The following is a 24,976-nucleotide window of genomic DNA, read 5'->3' as shown; positions in this document are numbered from 1 at the left end:
TATTAGTGTGGCAGAGCAGCTTTTCCTGTGTTAAGAGCCATTTGTGTTTTCCTTTTTTATTTCAACTGTTGATTCATATCTGTTGCCTATTTTTATGTCTAATTTTGGGTTTATCAGTTTCTAGAAATCCCTTGGTGGAGAAGGCAATGGCAACCTACTCCAGTACTCTTGCCTGGGAAGTCCCATGGACAGAGGAGCCTGGTAGGCTGCAGTCCATGGGGTCGCGAAGAGTCGGATATGACTGAGCAACCTCACTTTCACTTTTCACTTTCATGCATTGGAGAAGGAAATGGCAACCCACTCCAGTGTTCTTGCTTGGAGAATCCCAGGGAGAGGAGCCTGGTGGGCCACCGTCTATGGGGTCGCACAGAGTCGGACATGGCTGACATGACTTAGCAGCAGAATCCCTTGGTGTAATATATAAAGACATTTTCCTTTTTTGTGGTTTGAATTGCAAATGGTTTTGCAGATCATTTGTTTTTAGTTGTTTCTTATGGTGCATTCTGCTATCAGAAAATTAAATATTTCTTCAATATATTTGATTTTATTAGTCTTCCTGATGCTTAGGATTTTACATATGTAGAAATACTTTTCCTACTTCAAACTTACTCACGACTGCTGCTTTTACTTTTACTTATTTTAAATATTTAAAACTTGCAACCATTGGGAATTTATCTGAGAATAGGCTTTGTCTACTTTTGAACTGTTAAATATGTAAGTAGTTTGCTTAGCAAGCCCCTACTGTTGGATATTTACATCATTGCCAATTTTTTCATTTTGTAAACGAAAGGCTAGATGGTAAATATTTTAGAGGGTGGTTTTTTTTTTTTTTGGTCTCTCTTAAGACTTTAACTCTGAAGTTACAGTCTGGAAAAAACCATGGATAATACATATGTGAACGGCTGTGGCTGTGTTCCAATAAACCTTTGTTTACAAAAACATGCCATAGTTTGTGAACTCTTGTTTTATAGTATGGGTTATTCCCATATATCTGAAATTGACTCCATGGTTTGCCACTATGTGAGGACAAGTTTCCTGGCTTCTGAGCTTCAATTTCTTAACCTGAGAAACAGAAACATGTATACTTGAGACAAGTTTTTTAAAGGCTCAAAGAAGATAAGATATAACATGTTTCATCACGATGCCTGGCACATAGTGACTGTTCTCCAAATGGATTCTCCTTAATGATGTCATTTGATGGCTGTATACTATTAAATATCACTCAGTCATTTTTAGTTGGGCTGGGACTAGAGTGTAAAAAAAAACTCAGTAATCAAGAGAAATTACATTTTAATGCAATATTTGCGATTGCTGGTTTTTCCTTTTGTCTCAGCCTCCAGTAGGGCTTTGTACAGGACTTTGCTAATGATAATATCTTTATTTTTTTTTTAATATTTTGCTCATCATATGTGGGTTTTTTTTTTTTTTTTTTTTTGCATTCACTTCAAACATTAGAATACTTCATTGGAATATTATCTGTTTTGATACCTAAGTTTTGGTGAGGGCTTCACCTTATTGCTGGCCCTTTTGATACTTAACTTATTGAGTGCCTTCTGTGTACTGCGTGAACCAAGTAGTCAAGGATCTAACATCATGGAGGTTATTTTCTCACGAACTGTATACTGGAAAGAGAAATGCACGAGGTCAAGGAAATACAGCTTGGATGAGGAGACTATTTTAAATAGCTAAGTTAGCAGAGTGTCCTGTGATTTGATGAACTGAAAGGAGTTTGTGTTCGTTTCTTCACTGTCACTGCTGCGGATTTCTCCAGGTTTTCCGTATAGATCCCCTTCGTTGGATGTTACCCACACTATAAATTGATTGAAATAGAGGAGAGTGTAAATTGAAGTGAACTATTCCCAATATGTCACGGAGGCACAGAATCCATCATGTTGTTTTGGCTTCACCTCATAAATGTGGCACTTTACGTCTAGACATTTCCCCAGATGGCACTCAAGAGTTAATACATTTTGGAGCATACATTCCTCCTTTTATAGTTGTTGCAGGAAGGGTGTGAATCATCCTGTCTGTACCCTCTGAAGTGCTTCCCAGACCCACACACCCCCTCCACCCCAGCTCAGCTGTTGAGTGAACACCTCATAAAATGATTTTTAATTCCTTGTTCTTTTCTTCTCAGCCCTTATATCATGGGGTTGGTCTGTACAGTCTTAGCCCTTGCAAGCACCGAACTCCTAAACTGTGTCTGGAAATCTTTCCCTGTTCCTTCTCATGATGGGGACTTCTCATAAACTGAAGTAGCTTCTGTTCTACAACAGTGTGAGACTAGGTGCTTGCTGTAGAGAGAAATGGTGTGAAAAAGGCCTTCCACTCAAAGACAGGAAGTCCCAGCACTGTCTGAGCCAGATTGAACTAGACCCTAATTGTCTTGTTTGCCCCACCCTGAGATGAAATTGTGACCTTTGGGAATCATGCGTGGTCACCTTGGCAGGTCTTTCCTAGGTAGTGACTTGTGTTGTGTCTTGTCTCTGAGGCCGAGGCCTTCAGAGAGAGGCATCTGGTCCCATTAAGTCAGGGATTCCTTTCTCATGACCTCTGTTACCCACTGTGAATTCATAGCCAGGGACTTCAGGACCTCTTCTTTTGTCTAAATGAGATCTTAAAAGCCTTACCCAAGTTTATCCTCTCCTCCAGGGAGAGAGGAAAGGAAGGAAGGGGAATCAAGCGATGTTATCCTTATACATTCCATCCAGCATGCGTTCCTGATTTTTATCTTTATAATTTGACATTTTCTTCCTAGTGATGAATGTGGAAAGCGCTGAGTGATTTAACTGTTGGTATTTTTAAACTAACATTCTGATTATCTCCTATATTTCTTCAGTCACAAATAGCAGAAAGCCTAATCAAGAAGTTTTGACTACAAAGACACTTAAAATTGAGAAGTCTAGAGATCAGATTTGAATTTCAGCGTTTGTTTGGTCAGGTCCTGTCCCTTCTTCTCACCGCCTGCCTTTTTCATTGTCAGCTTTGGCCGCCACCCCATTCAGTCTTGGTTCAAAGTCAGTCCATTCCTTGCCTCTTCTCTGTTCCCATTCAGGGAGGAGGAAGGCTGTTCCCTCAGACTCAGAACTAAAATCTGAAGCCTGGTTTTGAATGTTGTTGTTCGGTCGCTGAGTCGTGTCTGACTTTCTGGGACCCGATGGACTGCAGCATGCTAGGTTTCCCTGCCCTTCACTATCTCCTGGAATTTGCTCAGAGTCATGTCCATCGAGTCAGCGATGCTATCTAACCATCTCATCCTCTGCTGTCCCCTTCTCCTTTTTCTTTCAGTCTCTCCCAGCACCAGGGTCTTTTCCAGTGAGTCAGTTCTTTGCCTCAGGTGGCCAGAGTATTGGAGCTTCAGCTTCACTATTAGTCTTTCCAATGAATATACAGAGTTTATTTCCTTTAGGATTGACAGGTTTGGTCTCCTTACAGTCCAAGGGAGGGAGTCTCAAGAGTCTTCTCCAGTACCACATTTAAAAATCATCAGTTATTCATGCTCACCCTTCTTTATGATTCACCTCTCACATCTCTATATGACTAGGAAAAGCCATAGATTTGAATATACAGACCTTTGTCGGCAAAGGTTAGATTGAATCCTATCAATTCAGTTCAGTTCAGTCGTGTCCAGATCTTTGCAACTCCATGGACTGTAGCATGCCAGGCTTCCCTGACCATCACCAACTCCCAGAGCTTGCTCAAACTCATGTCCTTTGAGTCAGTGATGCCATCCAACCATCTCATCTTCTGTCGTCCCCTTCTCCTTCTGCCTTCAATCTTTCCCAGCATCAGGGACTTTTCCAGTGAGTCAGCTCTTTGCATCAGGTGGCCAAAGTATTGGCGTTTCAGCTTCAGAACCAGTCCCCATGAATATTCAGGACTGATTTTCTTCAGGATTGACTGGTATGATCTCCTTGCCGTCCAAGGGACTCTCAAGAGTCTTCTTTAAACCTCCCACAAAAAAACATTTCCTCTGAGCAGGAAAATCCCCTCTACTCAGTGGTTTAGTCCTGAATTAACACTCCTTCCTGAGTCAGTCTCTTGTCAAGGACAGTGGAATTAAACTAAGGGCCAGATAAGCAATCAGGTGCTAGTTATGGAGCCCTGGAGCAGGGTCACATCATCCAGAATTTAGTTTTGGTTGTGGTTTCCAGGTGAAAGTACAGATAATCACGCTTACCGAGCTCTATTAGTATGTGTCATGTACTGGTGGATGCCCTCTGTAATTATTTGTGTAATCCTCACCAGATCCTTGTGGTTATTTCCAGGACTGTATACAGTGAGAGTGAATGTTAGCTAAAATGTAAACAAAATTTAATATTCCTGTTTGATTCTTTCAGGTGTTACAGGAAGTATTCTTGTAATATTTAGAACTCTTTGGAGTTTTAGAGATGATCTGGAGATCAGTAACATGAATGCTTTTTAGCCCTTTTTCCATTTTTCATATATACAGTGTTTAACTTATAACACGTAGTTAGCTACCAGGGGTGGAAAATGCAGAAAAATCATAAGTTAAGACCCATAAACTTTTTTAATTAAAAAATAGAACAGTTTAAATACGTGGTTTAGATTTGGGAGAAAAAACATTAATTATACTGTTAGGTTTAAAAATGAACATATATTATTTTTGGATTGTTGCTGTTGGTTAAAAGTAGACACCAAGATGCCTGGATCAAGGTAATGCTTTTAATGTAAATTCCTTGAGGGAGGCATTAATAAGCATATTTGACTAGTAACAACATATAACATGTATATTAGTTTTGTTTTTAATTAGATTTAGACAGAATTCATTATTTTTAATGGCTTTTCATTAGTGAATAGAAACCATTATTTGGATGTGTTATTAGTAAAATAAATTCAAGGTGTATGCTTATTTTCTGCAAAGAATCTCTTATGTATTTAAAGAAACCATTGTTTGGAATACAAATCATAGACATTTGAAATTCTTTGCTTTTAGACAAAAGTATGATTTATATGCTTTAAAGATAGCACTTTTATCTCTTTTTCTCAGCTCAGGTGTTAGTAGTGAGCTACATTGAAGTGAGATGGTTTACTTACACTACAGAAAAGTCGTATTGCTAACCAGTTATATTCGCTCCTCTTCATTTTTCAAGTAATATTGTTGGAGATGTGGAGGGGGGTGAGATGTGTCTCTCAGATTTTTATTTTTCTTTGAACACATTAGCTTAGTTTGGGTTCAGAATTTATACATGTCAACCAAGTTCTTAAATATGCCTTAAAGAAGCAATGCCCATTAAGCAGGACCTCAGACGTGAGCCCAGATTTACAGTATTTGCCATTATTTTCACATGGGGAATTGTCTACCTTAAACAGGCTAGTTGGAATTAATCTCCAGTTGTGTGATTTATTTACCCTCCTGTAGAAATATGTCTTCTTGGTGCTAGTCTACTGCGTTGTAAGCATCTCAGAATGAGAAAATACAGTGACTTGTTAATGGTACACCATGGAGGTAGAGGTGGGTTCTTTTCATGCACAAATAAGCCGTAAATTAAGCTAATAATGTTTTTCCTTGGCTATAATTTGTCCAACTTTTGGAGGTTTTTATGTAACCTTAAATAATGAGATACCCTTCTTTAGGCCACCTCTCTTTTCCTTTGGCATCGCTCTGTGCAAATTTCTTTCTTACAAAGAGCGTATGACAATAAGCACAGCATTATCTGTAAATCAGTATCCATCTCCTTCATCCACTAGGCCATAGAGCTACCCCCAAATATGTAACAGTAAAGTCAGTAAAATCTAGATATTAAAATGTAGCCCACTTAACAACACTTAGGTTTTATTTGCTTTCTGTGAGTTTCATAAATATGTCTTCCTCTTTCTTCCAACCTTTATTCAGAACTCATGGGTTTTCTGACTAATTTCCATGTTTGGTTCCATTATTCAGCCTCAAATACCACATTGCAGTTTTGGTCTCGGCTCCTAAATCTTCTTTGGTCTGTGACAGTTTTTTATTGTCTTTCCTTGCTTGTCATTACCTCAAGGTTTTTAAAGGACTATTGGCCAAGTGTTTTGTAGAATGTTCCGTTCTTCAGTTTGGGTTTGTCTGATGTTTTCCTCATCATGGGGGTTATGGATTTTTAAAAAAGAATCCAAGAGTGGTTCTGTACCCTTCTTACCACATCCTAACAGGATGTGCATGATAATCCGTGATACCGAAGGTGGGGTTGACCTCCACCACTTGGCTGAGATGGTATTTACCAGGCTTCTCCATTGAGAAGTTGCCTTCCCCCCCCCTTTTCTGCCTTATTCTTGGGAAGCTAGTCCCTAAATGCAGCAGGTGCTAGGATTAAACTTCACTTCCTGAAGGGGTCAGCTGTACTTCTGACTCTTGTCCTCTGCCCATGTGGGAAGCACTTGGACCTAGTAAATTTCTCTGCACTTCTGATGTAAATTTCTCTCCATCAGGTGTCTGTCCTCTCTCCCTGTGTAGCGCTTAATGCCTGCCTCCACCTACCTTAGTCCTTGCTTGGGTGCACAGTTATTTCCTTCATTATATATGGTTGGGTTCTTGAGGGATTACTATGTATTTTATAACACAGTAACAGTGGCAGTAATCACACCAGCCACCACGTACTGAGTTTCTATTGTTTTTTTTCTTATCCTGAGTATCTTCTGTGGATTATCTCATCTGATCCTCGTAACCAGCGTTTGAAGTCAAATCACTGATGTTCCCCGTTCGTTGTACAGATGAGCTGACAGAGGCATCCGTCGCATCTCCACCCCCCAACCACCATTTCTTAGCACTGAGCCTGGTACTGAGCATTTGTTGAGTCAGTGTTGAAGTGACTTTGGTGATGAAGTAACGAGCAAGACTAAGTTTCCTCCTTGATTGACCTTTGATTAGAGAGCTCTGCTAAAGTGTAGAAAAAATGAACGTCTTGAGAATAATTGTTTCCCAAAAGGTTTAGAAAGCAAAATTTTATCCTTTCTTTTAAAAAACCTTAATTGCCATTGGTGGACTTGTTAAGTTTGTGCATAGATTCTATCCTGCATATCATGTCTTTGCTGATACAGTGTTACTGTATCACTGTTCAGATTAATGTAATGTCTTAATGAAGAAATGAGTGTTTACTTTGAAAGCTGACATCTTGAGTCCAGGAAATGAAGACTTAGGAAGAAATCAGCAGATAGAAGTGTAAAATTAAAACCCAAGTAATGACAGAGAACATGTCATGAGAAGACAGACCTATGGAAGATTGCTTAATGTCATCTTCCAATCTATGTGTTTGTTGTAAAAATATGTATACTAGGAGCTCATTGTCTATACGGTTCTATGCTAGACAGTAGAATCAAGTCACACAACGTAGAGAAGGAACCTGTTCTCATAGAGTAATGAACTGGTGGGGAAGCCAGATACTAAAGAGTAAATAATTACATTCATGATCAGACGTCCTTAGGAAAACAAGAACCCATTGCCAGGAAAATACAGAATCCTGTGCATTTCTCACGAAAGCCTCCTTGGCAAGGGGATATTTACACTAAGGTCAAACCTTCAGCCAGGGGTTTCAGATGTATTCATTGAATTTATTAAAAGGAAAATACTGGGAATTCCCTGGCAGTCCAGTGACTAAGACTCCACACGTCTACTGCATGGGGCATGGGTTTGAGTCCTGGTCAGGGAATTTAGATCTCCCTTGTGTCCAGCCAAAAAAAAGAAAATATTTTTCATTCTAGATTGAGGGAAAGTCACTGTTAAATTCCCTTGGTACTAATATGTTGGCAGTATGTCTCAATCAGATCTAATTCATACTAGACTCTTAACAGGTGAACAGGGAGTTGCTCTTGGCAGCCAAGCTACCCTGAGGTTTCTACCTCTGAGCCCCATGCCTCCCCTTTTTGAGAAGATAGCCTTGCATATTAGATTGTCATGTCGGATGCTCTAAATAGGTCCAGCTGTTAAAAATGCAGATATTCTAAGAAAGAGTCAATAAGAGGAAACAAAAATGTACATGACTTTTCTTATTTTAGGTGGGTAATCCCAGACCTGAGAGAGGAAAGCTTCTTGCTAATTGTTTTTCCTCCTTCAGAACTAGGTTTCAGTTAACCACAGTGGTTTGGTTTGGTTTTGAGTCATGTTTTTAGCTTAAAGGCATTTACTCATAGTTTTGAAAAACAAAGCATTCAATGCTATGAGACTTGTGCATCTGGAAATGATTAATGATATAATTCTCAGTCCTTTATAAAGTGTCTGAACACTGAAGAGATTTATACAGTGTGGAACGGCGGTGGTGCTTCAGTGTGAGAATAGGTAATCGATACCTGCAAGCTTGGAAAAAGTGTTCTATTTCCTCCACTAATGACATAAGGGGTTTTTGCAAAGCAAGGGTGTCTGGAGCATGAAGCACTAAAGAAGAATTAATTTAAAATCTGAAGTGGAAGATCAGTTTCAATTAAAATTGCACTTGAGCAGATATTGGGTAGAAGTGTGAAAGCAAGCATGGTAGTTGGCTTAAATCTTCAGATTGTTACCAGTGAATAAATGAATCTCACTGATATGAACCCTAATTATATTTTTATAGAGTGCTAACTTATATTTCACCCATGTCTGGCAGGTTATGAGAAATAATGTGAATGGCAAGTATCTATCAGAGGTTACATAGTATTTTTTTTTATTATTAGTAGTAGGATAACTACCAGGTGTCTAGGTGTTTTTACAAATGATGACTTGTGTTCTTAGTTCTTTGGAGTCACTTGTGTTAGAATTGATTTTTTACCATGCATTTTTTTTCATTGAGTGTAATTTTATTGTAGTGAGTTTCTGAAAGACATATACATACATACACACACACACAATATTCTAACACTTTGGTTTCCATATTTCCAACATACAGGCCCAGTTGTAGCTTAGCTAGAATTAACATGGTGTTCAGCTATCAAATACATCAATGACACTTTATTCAATTTTTTAAGGAGTCTTTTTGGTATGTGGAAGAAAATGTAGAGCAAATAGGATAATTGGAGCCATTCCCGTCCACTTTCCTCTCCTTTTTTTCTTCAAGTGTATTGATGCAAGGTGAAACATACGCATGCACACTCTGTTCCTTCGTGACTCATCTCACACAGTCTTAGGGAATTTGACCAAGGGGTGACATGACATGAGGAAATAGTCCTTGATAATTCCTAATGTAGCTGGAATCCTACAGTAAAGGAAATGGTGATGCTAACTTTTTGCAGAAAGTCTTCTGGCACTTACAAGGAATTTTGAAACGTGACCTGAGGTCACTGAATCTTTGCCCATCAGTGAACATGTTCTTTCTGATAGTCTTTTATCTTAGTCTTTGGGATGTGGATTAGGGAAGAGGACCCAGGCATAGAGTGAGGCTGAGCTCTTTGCCAGACAGCAAGCATCTGAATCATTTTGGGGGCAGCTTTGTCAGTTACTCTTGCAGCCATGAAGCTTCCATTACTGTGGCTGAAAAGGTTTTTTGTGGTCACCCCTTTGTTCATGGTACCGCTGTTTGTATCTGCTGTGAGCTGTATCAGACTTAGGGGAATGGGGAAATCCATGGTCAGTGAGTGTGTGGTGGGTGTTGGGCACAGGTATCGACTCTTACTTGGTAGCAGGGAGACCTGAGATGTCCTCCTGTCTTCCATCATGCAAGGCTAAGTATGGAATGAGGCAGAAAGGAATGGGTTCATGGATTAGTTGATCACCTAAAGTCACTTTGGCCATTCATCCTCTTTTATTTGATATGTGAAGAAATTTAAAGCTAAAAAAAAAACCTGCTAGGAATACAAGTATGTGTATATGTTTATTTATACACATACTAAACTGTATTGATTGAGAAGCCTAAGTTTTATCTTCTAATCATTATACAGTTATTATATGCTGCTATATATAAAATAGATAATTAAGAAGGACCTATGGTATAGCACTGGGAGGTACTCAATATTCTGTAATGACCTCTGTGCCAAAAGAATCTAAAAAAGAATATATATGTATATATATAATTGAATCAATTTGCAGTACACCTGAAATGAACACAACATTATAAATCAACTGTACTCCAATATAAAATAGAATATTGAAAAAATTATACCGTTTAGACCTATTCTGTATCTGGTTTTCAAACAAAAAATTTTTCTTAATCTCTCTAGTAAATGATGTTTTTTCTAGTTGACTACTGCTGCTTTGTCATGTCACGAAGGTTGTAAAATTTTCTCTCCCTATGCCTGCTTGACACTCATTAGGGTTATGCATGATAGCTGCATTCTCTTTGTCTATTTCCGTGGCATATGTCCCTCCAAAATCTTTATTTATATGAATGCTGAGTCCAGTCTTAAGGTAGCTTTGTATATCCCCAGCTCCTATGACAGAGAGGGGCTGAGAAAGAGAAGTGGGTGCCTTAATACATATGTGTTCAAACTGGGAAAAATCTCACGATTAGCCAAAGGAAAACCATATCCTATTGACTACATTGTTTGTAGTGACTCTCATCCCGTGTTGTGTTGCTTCTAATTTTTTTTCCAGTTCAGAAATTCCTAGAAACATAACAAAAAGTTGTGTTTCATATAATGTTCACAATAGCAGAACATGTTAAATTGATGAAGGTGTTTTCTTGTGAATAAATGCTCTGTTTATTTTAGGAAAATTATTTTTAAAACAATTTTTTTTTAATGTGAATAACTCTGACAACCCTTCTGCTCAATTTTCTTAATTGGGTAACAGAAAAAAAAAAAAGCAAATATTTGATTACAAATCAAGAAGCAAAACTGTCTCAAGTAACATTTTTTTCTTACCTTTTCTTGCCCTACCCAGCAAGTGGCTTGGGCTGATAGCTTTCCAGTGGACTAACATCGTTAGGGTGGGGATACGTAGGACAGTGTATCTTGGCAGATGATGTGCTTGACTTGTGTGTGTCTTATTCATTCCATCCGTGCACTTTGAGCCACAGGAGTTGAAGTCTTGTTTTCTCTTAACAGGTGCCTACGGCCCTGAGTACTGGGTCACGTCCAGCGTCAGCTGTGGGGGCCGTCAGCAGTCGCCTATCGACATTTCAGACCAGCACGCACGCATCAGTGAGGAGTACCAGGACCTGCAACTTGATGGCTTCGACAACGAGTCTTCTAACAAAACCTGGATGAAAAACACAGGGAAAACAGGTACAGCGTCTTCTTTACCTGTCTGTAGGCCAGCGTGAAATGTTGCTGGTGTCTCTGGTCTGTACCTTAACCATGACTTGGTCCTTTAGTTGTGCACGTTCCTACAGAGAACGTATAGCTGAGTGAGAGCTCTGGAATTGACCCTTGGTTTAAGAACTGCTGCTTGCTGTGTGATTTTGGGCAACCTGCTAACAACTTTGTGCTTAAAGATTTTTTTTTTCAATGTGATAGGGTAAAAATATAAAGATAAAAACACATATGGATAATGAAATTGTATCAATCTCATAGAATTGTTAAAGATTTGAGTGGGTCAGTCCATGTAAAGTATATAGAATGAACTTTGAGACCTCTGTTCTAATATGGTGACCACTAGCCATATGTTAGCTATATTTAAATCTAAATTAATTAAAGCTCAGTAAGATTAAAATTTATTCCATGTATAGTTTTGTTTTTGTTTCCTGCCTTCTTAGGGTGTCTGTCTGCAATGTTGGAAAGCAGAGGAGACACACGTTCAGATCTTTGTATTTTGGGGGTAGAGGTGGGGGAATCACCTTTATTTTTTTCAGCTTTGTTAAGATATAGGGCTTCCCAGGTGGCGCTAGTGGTAAAGAATCCACCTGCCAGTGCAGGAAATGCAAGAGACATGTATTAGATCACTGGGTCAGGAAGGTCCCTGGAGTCAGAAATAGCAACCCACTACAGTATTCTTGCCTGGAAAATTCCTTGGACAGGGAAGTCTGGCAGGATATAATCCATGGGGCTGCAAAGAGTCAGACACAACTGCGTGCCTGCGCACACATTAAGATATAATTGGCATATAACATTTTGCCATTTCATTTTATTGGTCATTTCTTCTGCAGTGCAGAGCTTTTTATTTGGGTGAGTCTCATTTGTTTGGTTTTGCTTTTGTTGCTTATTCTCTTATCATATCCAAATTACCAATGACATGACCAATGTCAAGAAGCTTTTTCCCTATGTTTTCTTGTAGGAGTTTTATAGTCTCAAGTCTTACATTTACGTCTTTAATCCATTTCACGTTACTTTTCATGAGGGATGTAAGGTAGTGGTCCAGCTTCATTCTTGTATGTGAATGTCTCATTTTTCCAACACCATTTATTGATGAGGCTATCCTTTTCAAACCGTTGAGTATTCTTGGCTCTTTTGTTAATTATGAGCAAATATTCCTATGTGTGGGTTTATTTCTTAGAATCTAGATTTTATTACATTGGTTGATGTGTGTTTTTTTTTTTTATGCCAGTTCCATACCATTTTGATTATTGTAGCTTTGGAGTATCATTTGAAATCAAGAAGTGTAATGCCTCCAGCTTTGTTCTTCTTTCTAAGGATTCCTTTTCTTATTCAGGGTCTTTGGTGGTTTCATAGGAATTCTAGGATGGTTTTAACTTTTTCTATGAAATACGCCATTGGAATTTTGATAGGAATTTCAAAGAACCTATAGATCTCTTTGGGCAGTATTGTACTAGCCACGTTTCATGTTTAGTAGCCACATACAGCTAGTGGCTACCATAACAGCCTGCATGGTCAGAGAACATTCTATCATTACAGAAATTTCTACTAGACATCACTGTGCCAAATGCACAGATGGAAATGCATTTCTTATCTCCCTTGAGAATTTGATTTGTTAATATTTGTTTTGTATTATAATACAGATGAACACTGTCTTATCCCTTTGTGTATCAGACCAGCAGTTTGATCCTCTGGCTTCCTTTTACCTACCTCACCTTTCACTTAGGGTCCATGAATACGAAATACCACATTTTCAGAATTGCTAATGCAAAATGCTTCCCTCTTAATCACTACCATGCATATAACAGTTACAGATTGTTGATGGAAGTAGCAGAGATTGCCTTGCTGTGCCCCACTGTTTGATTTGAAAATAAATGTGTGGGTGTTATATTACATTTGTGCCTAGTGTTAACTGGGATTCTGTGGTGCCAAAGGTATTTTTTCTTATCTTATTTTTCTACTCTTATAACCCAACCCATTATAACTGACTCACTCTCTCTGTCTTTGAAACGATCCTTTTGTAACCAAGGATGTCAGTACAGAGCACTCGTAGCAATCCCTCCAGGAGCCTTGGCTGCCTGAAGCCCTCATGCGAAGCTAAAATGACTTCATTATCTGCCTTTTTGTCCCATTCATGTTGTGGGTCACTGAGTTGCCTTTAAAAAAAAAAAAAATGTAAATGGCTGCACGTACAACTTTAGGGCTCTATTTTCTTTCTCTGAACCAGCATTTGTCAGAAATTTTTTTGTGGCTGATTGCTTTGGGTTGGTCTGACTTGATCTTAGAATTGTTTTCCACTCAACACAGTGGTTCCTGGCTTCGAGTTCTTTTTCATAATGTCCCCATAAACAGGTCTTCGAGCATTATAGCAGGCTATCTTCCCCGGTACCTCGATTCATCCATTTGAGCATCTGCTCAGAACAAACTTGTATACTGGTGATATTATTTGTACACACCTTTTCACCTGCACCTTTCTACTCCCCGAGTTTAGATGGTGTGTTTATAGTTACAATTCAGATTTTCTCTAACAGTAGCTCTGCTTTGTGTTTCAAATGTGAGTGTCCTTTGGAGATCCGTGATGGGAATATTACCCTACAGACAGTCTGAATGTGGCGGACGAGAGCTTTGCTCTGCTGGGGTAATCAGATCTGGGGTTGAGTGCAACCTTGGTGCCACATTCCAGAAGCCTGCCAAAGGCAATTTGCTGGGCTCTCTGATACGGTTTTCTACTTGACTTGGAATGCTTGACAGCCTTCTGCAAAGACAACATGTTTCAGTGACAGCTTTCAGCTTGGTATCTCCAATGACAGGTTTTAGACAAGTGTAGGGTTCAATCAATGCAAGTTGATTCATGACCTTGGTCTTCCAGAAGCTGATTATCAATATCTGTCACTCTCCTGGCCTCCAGAGTGATCCACAAGTTGTTGCCTGTCTGTGGGCGCATGCGCCTGACTTTAGAGCACAGCCATCCAAATATGAACGCATCTGTCTCTGAAATTCAGAAGCACGGCTTTCTGAGAAGCAGAAATAAATCTTTGTTACTTCTCAAACTGTGCTTATGACTTCAAAATTTATGACATCATGCTAGACAGGCTAATAGCCCATGAATAATCAATCTATGATCTTTTTTTTAAGTACCAACAATTTACAAAAAATTAATTTATTTATTTTAATTGGAGGCTAATTATTTTACAATACTTGGGTGATTTTTGCAATACATTGACATGAAATAGCCACGGGTGTACATGTGTCCCCCATCCTGAGCCCCCCTCCCACCTCCCTCCCCATCCCATCCCTCTGGGTTGTCCCAGTTCACCAGCTTTGAGTGCCCCGTTTCATACATCGAACTTGAACTGGTCATCTGTTTCACATATGGTAATATACATGCTTCAGTGCTCTTCTCTCAAATCATCCCACCCTTGTCTTCTCCCACAGAGTCCAAAAGTCTGTTCTTTTTATCTGTGTCTCATTTGCTCTCTTGCGTAAAAGGTTATCGTTACCATCTTTCTAAATTCCATATATTTGCGTTAATATACTGTATTGGTGTTTTTCTTTCTGACTTCACTCTGTATAATAGGCTTCAGTTTTATCCACCTCATTAGAACTCATTCAATTGTGTTCTTTTTAATAGCTGAGTAATATTCCATTGTGTATATGTATCACAACTTTCTTATCCATTTGTCTGCTGATGGACATCTAGGTTGTTTCCATGTCCTAGCTATTATAAACAGTGCTGCGATGAACATTGGGGTATGCAGTGTTAAATGTAAACATCGAATTGTATCTTCTGTTCTCTTAAAAGAGTTTCAATGTATGTTTCTCTAGAAACTTGGGTGCCTGAAAACCTGTCTTGTTCTTTTTTTTTTTAAATATGCATGAACCTAGGAACAGCTTTATTCTCCTGTTCTTAAAATGCCAGATGAGTTCATAAATATTCCAGCATTTTTAGAGAAATGAGGATCCATTTGCCTTGTCTGTTATGTCTGGATCATATAAACTGAGCTGAACACAGTACAAATACAGGGCAGGATGCTGTGTATCTGAATTAACTGTCGGAGTTGATAATACCAACAGTGAATCATATTGATAGGCAAGCTGGATAATATTAGTTTAAAAAAGTACATATCATTGTACTTTAGTTTTATAAGATTTGACTGTTTGGAGAAACTGAATAGAGGGGACACAAGACCTCTATATTATTTCTTAGAACTACATGTGGATCTACAGTTATCAGGAAGATTAAAAGTTTAATTAAAAAAATTTTATATCATGAGCCACATTGTTGTTGTTATCATCATTCATTTTGGATCTAACTTTCTTGCCTAGATGCCAAAAAACCTTATTTTTCTTCAGTCATTAATTTTTGAGCCCCAAAAGTCTTTTCTTGAAACTTGCACTTCTACAAAATAAATTCAGGAAGAGATACTTATTTTTTCTGTTGGAAATTTACAGGTCACTTATCTGTAAAATAGACTGTCTTGTGGATATTAAAATATGAATACAGAAAGTTAATATTTAAAGTGGCCTGTTACATACAGACAGTAACTTTCCCATAAAACAGTTTTAATGTTCATATCTGTCTTAACCTGTGGAGAGGACCATATATATCCAATCCAGCATAATCAGTAGAGCAATGTGGTTGTCCCTAGTCCACTTCTCGAAAGTTGTCTAAAATATCTTTAGAAGTCAGATATCATCTCTCTGTTTCTTTCTGAACAGCCGTAACTCTCTATTGTGCCAGTTCTCATTTGATTTCATCTAAAGTTATTTCCCTTTCTTTCATTTTTGTAGAATGAAAAGATAATGCATTCAACAAGAACGTTTCAAGAGAATCTTGCTGTTCCTAGCATTAGCTTCTAACTAAATGATTGGAATTTAAGATGTAGATAGTGGTCCTGGTGTATGTTAATAAGCCATGGTCTCCTGCGAGTTTTAACTATTTGGAGGGTGTTTATTTTTCCACCTCTTTTTCTTTTACCTTACACTAAGGACAAAGAGTAAATACATTTGCCAAAATGCACATTACTACTGTTTTCGCACTTCATATTGGTTTGCTCTATTTTTTCTTTGCCTACATACTTTCTTATTTGTCTACATATACCTGACATAGATGGATTTAAAAAGTAGTTGTTAAATTCCTAGAAGTAGATCCACAATTGGGAAAGTCTGCATAGATAAATTGTGGAGGAACCATGTCCTAATATGTTGCTGAGCCCATATAATTCAGACAAAGATTAGGAGACTGTTGCATCTACTGTATTTCACCTAGTCCTTGGAGCTTTTATGATAAAGCAGTTCCATAAGAACCCACAGGTAAACTAAGTCTCAATGAACAGTCTCACCGCAGGCTGGTAGAAAGAGAAAAATACAATCTTAAAAACAACCTCACTCATTTCCACATGCTAGTTCCGTGGCTGATCACGTCACCTCAGCTCAGTGCGAGAGGAGCATTTGACGCTGCTTCTCTTTTTGCTCACATGGTAAGCCCCAGTCCACCCCCAGCCAAGCGAGTGTCTGACCAGAATGGACACTCTACATTCATTGCAGTTGCTGCTTGACCAACTGCTGCCTCCATGGTGCCCTGAAGAATCAGTGTTTTGAGCAAGGTTGATGGAGAAACTGACGCGAGCCTTACTTAGAGCCATCATTGGCTCCTGACAAGGTTTCCAGTGGTGATTTTCATGATGCTTGATTTCTGTCCAAATTCATGGACTTCTGTGCTCAGCCCTCGCTCAGGAGGGAGTTCCATAGTTTGAGCGTGACTGTCCAGGTGTCACATGCATAGAAAAGCCTTTAACAACTCTGAGATTGGTAAGGAATATTCTAGGAATTCTCTGTGTGCTTGTCTTCTTGACTCTAACTGTTTACGCTTCCTCTTCTTTCACTTTGTAATCTGTTTCTATCTGTTCATGAGTGTATCTCCACATGATTTTGTTTTTTTGTGGTTTCGCTCTCTCCCATCTTTTCTCTCACATCTCCCTGAATTTCCCCTCTCCTGTAACAAGACTGGCTCTTGTCTGTTGGTCTGTCTTTACTCCCAGCTCCTAGCTTTGTCCCCTTTCTCTCCCTTCTTCCTGTTGTCCTTATAGCTAGTCGCAGATGAGAACCATGGTTTGAAAAGGGGTTTTCTTACTCTGTGTATGGAGTAGAGTGTCAAGCATTGATGGTGAAAATCTAAGTATGTCCTCATTTCAATAAAACCTCTATTCCTGGCATATTGATGTAGGATCGGTTTTTTGAACAAGTGAAAATACACAGTCATCTCCCAAGTCCGTGTTCTTAGGGTTTCCAGTTTGGCTTGATAAGAAACCGTTACTTATTTTTATTCTATCACCCACCACCCTATCGCAGTTATCTTAGTGATCCTTGATAGGTACTGAAGAGGGACCGGCTTTGGATCTTTTCCCCTGGATCACATTTTCTTCTTTAAGCTATGACTGTTATTTATGCCATTAATGAATTGGTCGTTTTGCTCACAAAGAGGCTGCCAAGCTTTCTGATTAGAAGCAGAGCATCTGCCAAGTAGACAGATGTTTGAAAGCATCTGGGTGTTCAGCAGCATTGACACTGGGCCTGCCTAAGCCTGTCTTTGTAACACCCTGCAGCACCTCTGGTTAGCTCAAGGTTGCCCAAAAAAGAAAATTTAAGTGAAATTAAAAAAAAAGTCCGTTCTTCTTTGGGGTATGCTAAATGTGCTTTGGCTCTTTATTTTTTTAATTTTCCTATTTGAAATATCCAGATCCCTTATTATTTAGCCATTAAAAAGAGTGAAATAATGCCATTTGCAGCAACGTGGATGGAACTAGAGATTGTCATACTGAGTGAAGTGAGAGAGAGAAGGGGAAATATCATACGACATCCTTTATATGTGGAATTTAGAAAGAAATTATACAAAGGAACTTACAAAACAGAAACAGACTCACAGACTTGGAGAACGAACTTACAGTTGCAGGGGAGAGGGATAGTTAGGGAGTTGGGGTTGAATGTGTACACATTGCTGTATTTTAAATGGATAACCAGCAAGGACCTACTGTATAACACAGAGAATCTGCTGAGTGTTACACGGCAGCCTGGATGGAAGGGGAATTTGGGGGAGAACAGATAACATGTGTACGTATGGCTGAGTGCCTTCGCTGTTCATCTGAAATTATCACAATATTGTTAATCGGCTATACTCCAATACAACATAAGAAGTTTTTTAAAAAATCAAATATCCAGATTCTTGGATTCTTGTCAGCCTGTTAGTGTTCAGTCTTGCCTGAACCCTGAAATTCCAGTTGGAGCTATTTCCCTAGGTCTCTCTTTGCAAGACACACTATAAGCTCTGTTTCCTGCCTGCCAAGCTCCACATCCTTTCTGTTATTCCCACAGCCCTAGCTCAGGTAGTAGCAGCTATCTTCTGGGTAAACTGAAGCTTAATTTACCAGTTACAGAATGGGCAAACCAGCGCTTTGTTATATAACTAGACACTAGACTTTGAACTTGGAGGGTACTTTTTAAAGTCCACTTTTCTGTTTTAGGGCAAAGAACCTACTGGGTTGTCATCCAACATATTTTATGATTAAAGGGTCAGCTATTCTGCCTTGTCCATCTTGCTTAGTTTCAGTTCAGTTCAGAAGCTCAGTCATGTCCAACTCTGCGACCCCATGGACTACAGCACGCCAGGCCTCCCTGTCCATCGCCAACTCCCAGAGTTTACTAAAATCCATGTCCATTGAGTCGGTGATGCCATCCAACCATCTCATCCTCTGTCGTCCCCTTCTCCTCCCGCCTTCAATCTTTTCCAGCGTCAGGGTCTTTTCCAGTGAGTGAGTTCTTCGCATCAGGTGCTGGGGCCTGTTTTCCCCACCAACTATATACTCTGTGAAGGCTGGAGATAAAACCTCATTTAAAATCTTTCCTTTTCTTCCCAGTAGGTATAGGTAAATATTAGATAAAGTAAATGCTGGTGCCTATAAGGAAGTCAGTAGGTTAGCACTTGAGCTTGTGTGTGTTGACTTCCAGACCAGGGAGTTTCTCTTTTGACCAGGAGCCCCAAAGCATTCCCTGATGCACACTGGAATTGTGGGTGGTTGGGGGTCTCAGCATTAATGATCCAATAATGGTAGTCTTTCCCCATCTTGCAGTGTTGAAAGCTGGTTGACAAGTGGTGGAGGTAAGATACTGAGGGGCTTATTTTCCTTCTCACATCGATTTTTAAAAAACTTTTGGCATTTGTTGCTATTTAGTCAGATTTTAGTGGGAATACTTGCTTTAGGCCAGCATTATTTAGACACATTGAGTATAATCTATTAACTGTTAATGGATGTCCTGCAAAGAATGCAGTGAATGCCTGGTCCTCAGTCACCCCGTCAAATTCGGAAAGTAATTCCTTATCCATGGTGTGACTCGTTATGTCTCCCCTGCACCTATGCAGAGCATTTTTGCATTATGGGGAGCCCTGGACATAGGGGGAATCTATGAAAGCTGTGGATCCTCTTCCTGGAAGAACTGTTATAAACAGTAGTTATACAATGCCATCTATTTTTTAAATATAATCTTGAGGTATACAGTGTTATAATCTGACATCTGTGTACACTACAAGCTGATCAGCACCCCAAGTCTCATTACCATCAGTCACCGTATAATTGATTGCCTCCACACATTTCACACACCCCTGGTAACTGCTCCTCTGATCTCTGTATCTATGAGTTTATTTTCATTTTAGTTTGCTCATTTTGTGTGTATGTGTGTGTTTCCAGACATAACTGAAGTAATGCACATCTGTCTTTCTCCTTCTGGCCTATTTCACTTAGAGCAATATCTTCAAAGTCCATTCACGTTGTTGCAAATGGCAAACTTTCTTTCTTTTTTGTGGCTGAGTAGTATTCCATTGTGTATGCATACACCACGTTGTCTTTATCTGTTCGTCTCTCTGTGAGGCCTTAGGTTGTTTCTCTATCATGGCTGTTTTAAACATAGAGGTTCACTTACCTTTTCAAATAAGTTTTCATGTGTTTTGGATAAATGCCAAGTGGAATAGGTAGGTCAAATGACAGTTCTGTTCTTACTTATTCTAACTGTTTTCTATAGTGAAAAAATCTCCACCAACGGTGCCCAAAGTTTCTCTTTTGTCCACACCATTGCCAATACTTACTTCTTGTCTTTCTGGCGATAGCCATTCTAACAGGTGCGAGGTGATTTACACTGTGGTTTTGTTTTGCATCTTCCTACTAATTAGTCATGTTGAACATCTTTGCGTGTACCTGTTGGCCATCTGTGTGTATTCTATGGAAAAATGTCTACTTAGATCCTGTATCTAATTTTCAATCGGATTGTTAGTCATATTGTCGTTGAATTCTGTGAGTTCTCTGTATTCACCCCTTAGTGGGTATACACATTGCAAGCACCTTCTCCCGTTTAATAGGTTGCCTTTTCTTTTCTTTTAAATTGTGTTTCCTTTTTTAAAAGATGTATATTTACTTGTTTTATGGCTGCACCGTGTCTTCACTGCTGTGTGAGCACTGTTCTATAGTTGCAGCTGGTGGGAGCTACTCTCGTTGCGGTGTGTGGGCTTCTCATGCAGCGGCTAGTCTTGTTGTAGAGCACAGGCTCTAGGCGCAAGGACTTCAGCAGCTGTGACTCCCGGGCTCTAGGGCACAGTTTCAGTAGTTGCGGCATATAGGGTTAGTTGCTCTGCGGCATGTGGGATCTTCCCAGAATGCGGATTGAACCTGTGCCCCCTGCATTGGCAGGCAGATTCCTAACCAATGAGCCAACCAGGGAAGCCCCTGCTGTTTCATTTTGATGGTGGTTTCTTTCTCTGTGCAGAAGCTTTTCACTTTGATATATTCCCATTTGTTTATTTTTGCTTTTGTTTTTCTTGTCTTTATAGTCAGATCCAGAAATGAATGAGCAAGACCCTTGTCAAAGAGCTTACCACCTATGTTTTCTTCCAGGAAGTTTATGGTTTCGGTCTTATATTCAGGTCTTTAATTCATTTTGAGTTAATTTTTGCATATGATATGAAATGGTAGTGTTCATTGTTTTGTATGTGACTGCCCAGTAAAATCCCATGGACGGAGGAGCCTGGTGGGCTGCAGTCCATGGGGTCCCGAACAGTCGGACACGACTGAGCGACCTCACTTTCACTTTTCAGTTTCACGCATTGGAGAAGGAAATGGCAACCCCCTCCAGTGTTCTTGCCTGGAGGATCCCAGGGACGGGGGAGCCTGGTGGGCTGCCGTCTCTGGGGTCGCACGGAGTCGGATATGACTGAAGTGACTTAGCAGCAGCAGCGCAGTTTTCCCAACACCATTTGTTGAAAAGTCTATCCTCTCTCCATCATATGTTCTTTGCTTCTTGTAAATTAATTGCCCATATATGTATGGATTTATTTCTGGGCGCTTACAATGCCATCTTCACGCAGTAATGTGGTGAATGAATTACTCTTCTGGGCATTCACCCTATGTCAACTATTGTGATCCCACAACAAACTTGTGAAGTTGCTGTTGTATTATTCCAGTTTTATAGAATAGGAACTGAAGCACCCAGAATTGTAGTAACTTTGTCAAAACTGGGTAGTGGCAGATCTAGGACTGAAATCCAGACCCAAGTGGCTCCAGAGTCCAACTCCATTTATGTCCCCATGCTCAGAATTTTACTTCCTCTTTCAGGAGGGCATAGATGCCCAAATCTGTGAGTAGCTGTTGCTATGGACTTTGGACTCCAGGTTAAGGATTCTGAATTTGAAACCTGTATCATCTTCTACTTCCTCCATCATTCTGCTTTGACTTCATCAAAATCCATGTTAGCAGTTGAACAGCCAGAGGACCTCGTTCTGTAAAGTCCACTCCTAGGTAACTTACCTGCCTCCTCATCCTCTTCCTAGCCCATCTTTCTCCAGTCTTTAGCTGTTGCTTGCTAACCTCTTTCTTGCTTGCTACCTTCTTAAATGTCGCCTTACCCAGATTCACTTTTTTGTGCTATTGTTTTAAAATTTAAATTAAAATGTACTTGTTTATTATTATCATAGTTTGATTTACCTGTCATACTATAGTACTGTTTTTCAGTTGACTCCCTTCATTTTAATTAAAATGAATTGATTTTAAAACAAAACATTTTATCAACACCTTAATGCAAAAACCCGTGCTATTTGACATGTGATAGACGTATGTAAAAAATTATGCCTATAAGCTGTGAAAGTAAATCAAAGGTACCAGTGTTATTATGTTCTAGCTTAAATACTTCTTGTAAAATGGGGAAATGAATGAGTATCATTTGAAGTGTGGAGTGCATATTAGACATCAAATTGAGATTATCTTTTCCATTGATAATCCCAAAAGGATAAAAATAATGGAAATGTGTTTTTTACTCGATGTTATAGTAAATTCCAAGCAGGTGCTCAGCACTTAACATCTCAAGTATTTGGGCCACATCTACCTTTGGTGTTTGTTGTTTCTGCTCAAGGACACAGTTTTGTTTTGTGGGAAAAACAATATTGCTTTAGAGTGGAACTCTGTCTGAAAGTGAAAGTACAGGTGTGGTCACCCCTCTGCGCTGTGCATAGTTTGACAATAACCCACATTGACCGCGTACTTGCTGAATTGCTGGCACTGTGTTCAGCGCTTGCTGTGTGTGATTTCCTTCAAACAGCCAAACAGCCTCACCAGGTGGGCACTGTTAATGCCATTTGAGTAATGATGGAAACCGAGACACAGAGAAGTCAGATAACTTGCCCAAGGTCACCCAGCTTTTAAGTGGCAGAACAAGATCCTCACCCAGGTCTGTCCGTCCTCTGAGCTCGAGGCTCTTACCACATTCTGTGCTCTGCAGCAACTACCTCTGGTACATTTTGTTGTGAAGCAGAGCTGTGTTATCTGTGGTCGGCAGAAACTTGTTGCATGGTAGCTGGGCAAGTTCTCTCTTCCCAGTGTTCCGTGTAAACAAAAATGTAAGCCGTAAGCTGCTTTCGGAAGGTGGGGGCAGTACATGCTTGTAGCATGCTGTGTTCTCTACTGAGAGACACTGTAAAATGAAAAATGAGATTAGTGTTTCAGGTTGTACGGTTGCCTAATTATGCTTTTAATTATTCATGTAAAACAAGTAAAATGACCCCTGACAGAGACATAAATGATTTAGGTAAAATCAAATATTTATAAGATGCTGCTGAGTCCCTGGATGTATTGTAACAGATGCACTCCAAATGCTTTGCCTCCGTCCTTTGGATGCAAAATGGTAAGTATAGAATCTGTAACCGGCTGAGAGTCATCAACAGTGTTTAGGACACTACTGAGCTAATTCATAGATATTTTGGCTTTGGCACGCAGGTTCAAAATAATAGTTTGTCTTCTAAAAATATTATATCCTAGAGATCACCCACTCCAGTGTTCTTGCCTGGAGAATCCCAGGGACAGGGGAGCCTGGTGGGCTGCCATCTCTGGGGTTGCATAGAGTTGGATATGACTGAAGCGACTTAGCAGCAGCAGCAACAGAGATCACCAAATGACAATCCCCTCCTGCTTGGTCTTACGTTTTTTTAGTGGTTGGGAAAATTAAAAAAAAGAAAAAAGGAGAAGAATATTCCATAACCTGTGAAAATTATATCCAAATTGTAGTATGGATAAGTTTTTATTGGAACAAAGCCTCACCTGAGCATTTACTTACTGTGTTTCACTGCTTCTGTGTTATGAACACTGTTAAGTAGTTGAAAAGGAGCCATAGGACCCACCAATCCTTCAGTATGTCTTATCTTAACCTTTTACAGAAGAAGTTCGCCAACCCTTCTTCTAAACCATGTTAGCAGAAATAAAGGTGGAACAAAGCTGTAGCGTATTCAATCAGCCTAAGAAACACTTTTATTTCATCTTATCCTTTAATCTCCATTCTACTAATTGAATATTTTTCAGAAGTTGGAGGAAAACTGCCTTTTGAATGCAGTAAAAAGGAATTTACACAAACAGGTTTCCTTCACTTCCTTTTAGTGCTCCCTTAATATAGAGAAGTGCTGAAACTAATTATACTTGTTTTAGAAATGGGTCATTAGTTTAGTTTCTATCTTTTATAGAGACCTAATTTTCATGCAGGATTTCTCTCTAAGACTTGAACTGGGATCTCTTTAGGAAGAGCAGATGATGAGGATATGAAAGGTTTTCCCTGCTTTAAAAAAGCTTAGCTTTTGATCACAAACCATTTAATATATTGGTTGGAACTTAATGTGTATTTAGCAGCCAATAAGTATTTGAATGAATGAATTCAGTTCAAACAACAAGGAGGGGGAAATATATGACTTACAAAATAAAATCTTTTTATCCACTTGGGTATTACATTCCTTTTGGAAAAATAATTTTTCTGCTAGTATAAGTCCATGTTTTTTGTTCTTGATTTTTCTTTTCCAGGTTTTAAGGAAGAGAGATGTGGTTTTGAAATTTAGGATTTGAATTGATTGACCTTTTTTCAGATGGGCTAAGCAAAAGTTTCTTAGAATTAAAAGAAATAGTAAAGTAAATCTACTAAAATGCAGTTATTTGAGTGACTTAATGAGAATTTTGACTACACTTTCCTGTACACCATATCAAATATGAACACATTCCCCAACCCTGGCTGTCTTCCCTTTATTGTTGCCTTAATATTGGTTTATTGTAGTCACTAACTCATATCCAACTCTTTATAACGCAATAGACTGTAGGCTGCCAGGCTTCTCTGTCCATGGGACTTCCCAGGCAAGGATGCTGGAGTGGGTTGCCGTTTCCTCATCCAGGGGATCTTCCTGACCCAGGGATTGAACCTGGATCTCCTGCATCGGCAGACAGATTTTTTACCACTGAAAAGCCCACCTTAGTATTTG

The 24,976-nt window shown here is 39.3% G+C and overlaps 1 protein-coding gene across 5 annotated transcripts in view; it reads left to right on the top strand.

Annotated features, from left to right (window-relative positions):
• The window catches only part of PTPRG (protein tyrosine phosphatase receptor type G), a 770,267-nt gene that overhangs the window by 430,075 nt on the left and 315,216 nt on the right, over nt 1-24,976 (top strand). For all 5 annotated transcript variants that reach the window (XM_055557457.1, XM_055557454.1, XM_055557459.1 and 2 more), the window contains one exon: nt 10,945-11,124. In XM_055557457.1, the coding sequence (XP_055413432.1) occupies nt 10,945-11,124 (180 nt within the window). The remainder of the gene's footprint in view (nt 1-10,944; nt 11,125-24,976) is intronic.

This window comes from Bubalus kerabau, chromosome 20 (assembly GCF_029407905.1).
Source record: "Bubalus kerabau isolate K-KA32 ecotype Philippines breed swamp buffalo chromosome 20, PCC_UOA_SB_1v2, whole genome shotgun sequence".
Taxonomy (NCBI): domain Eukaryota; kingdom Metazoa; phylum Chordata; class Mammalia; order Artiodactyla; family Bovidae; genus Bubalus; species Bubalus kerabau.
The sequence above is the reverse complement of the archived record's forward strand: the minus strand, read 5'-3'. Positions and strand labels throughout refer to the sequence as shown.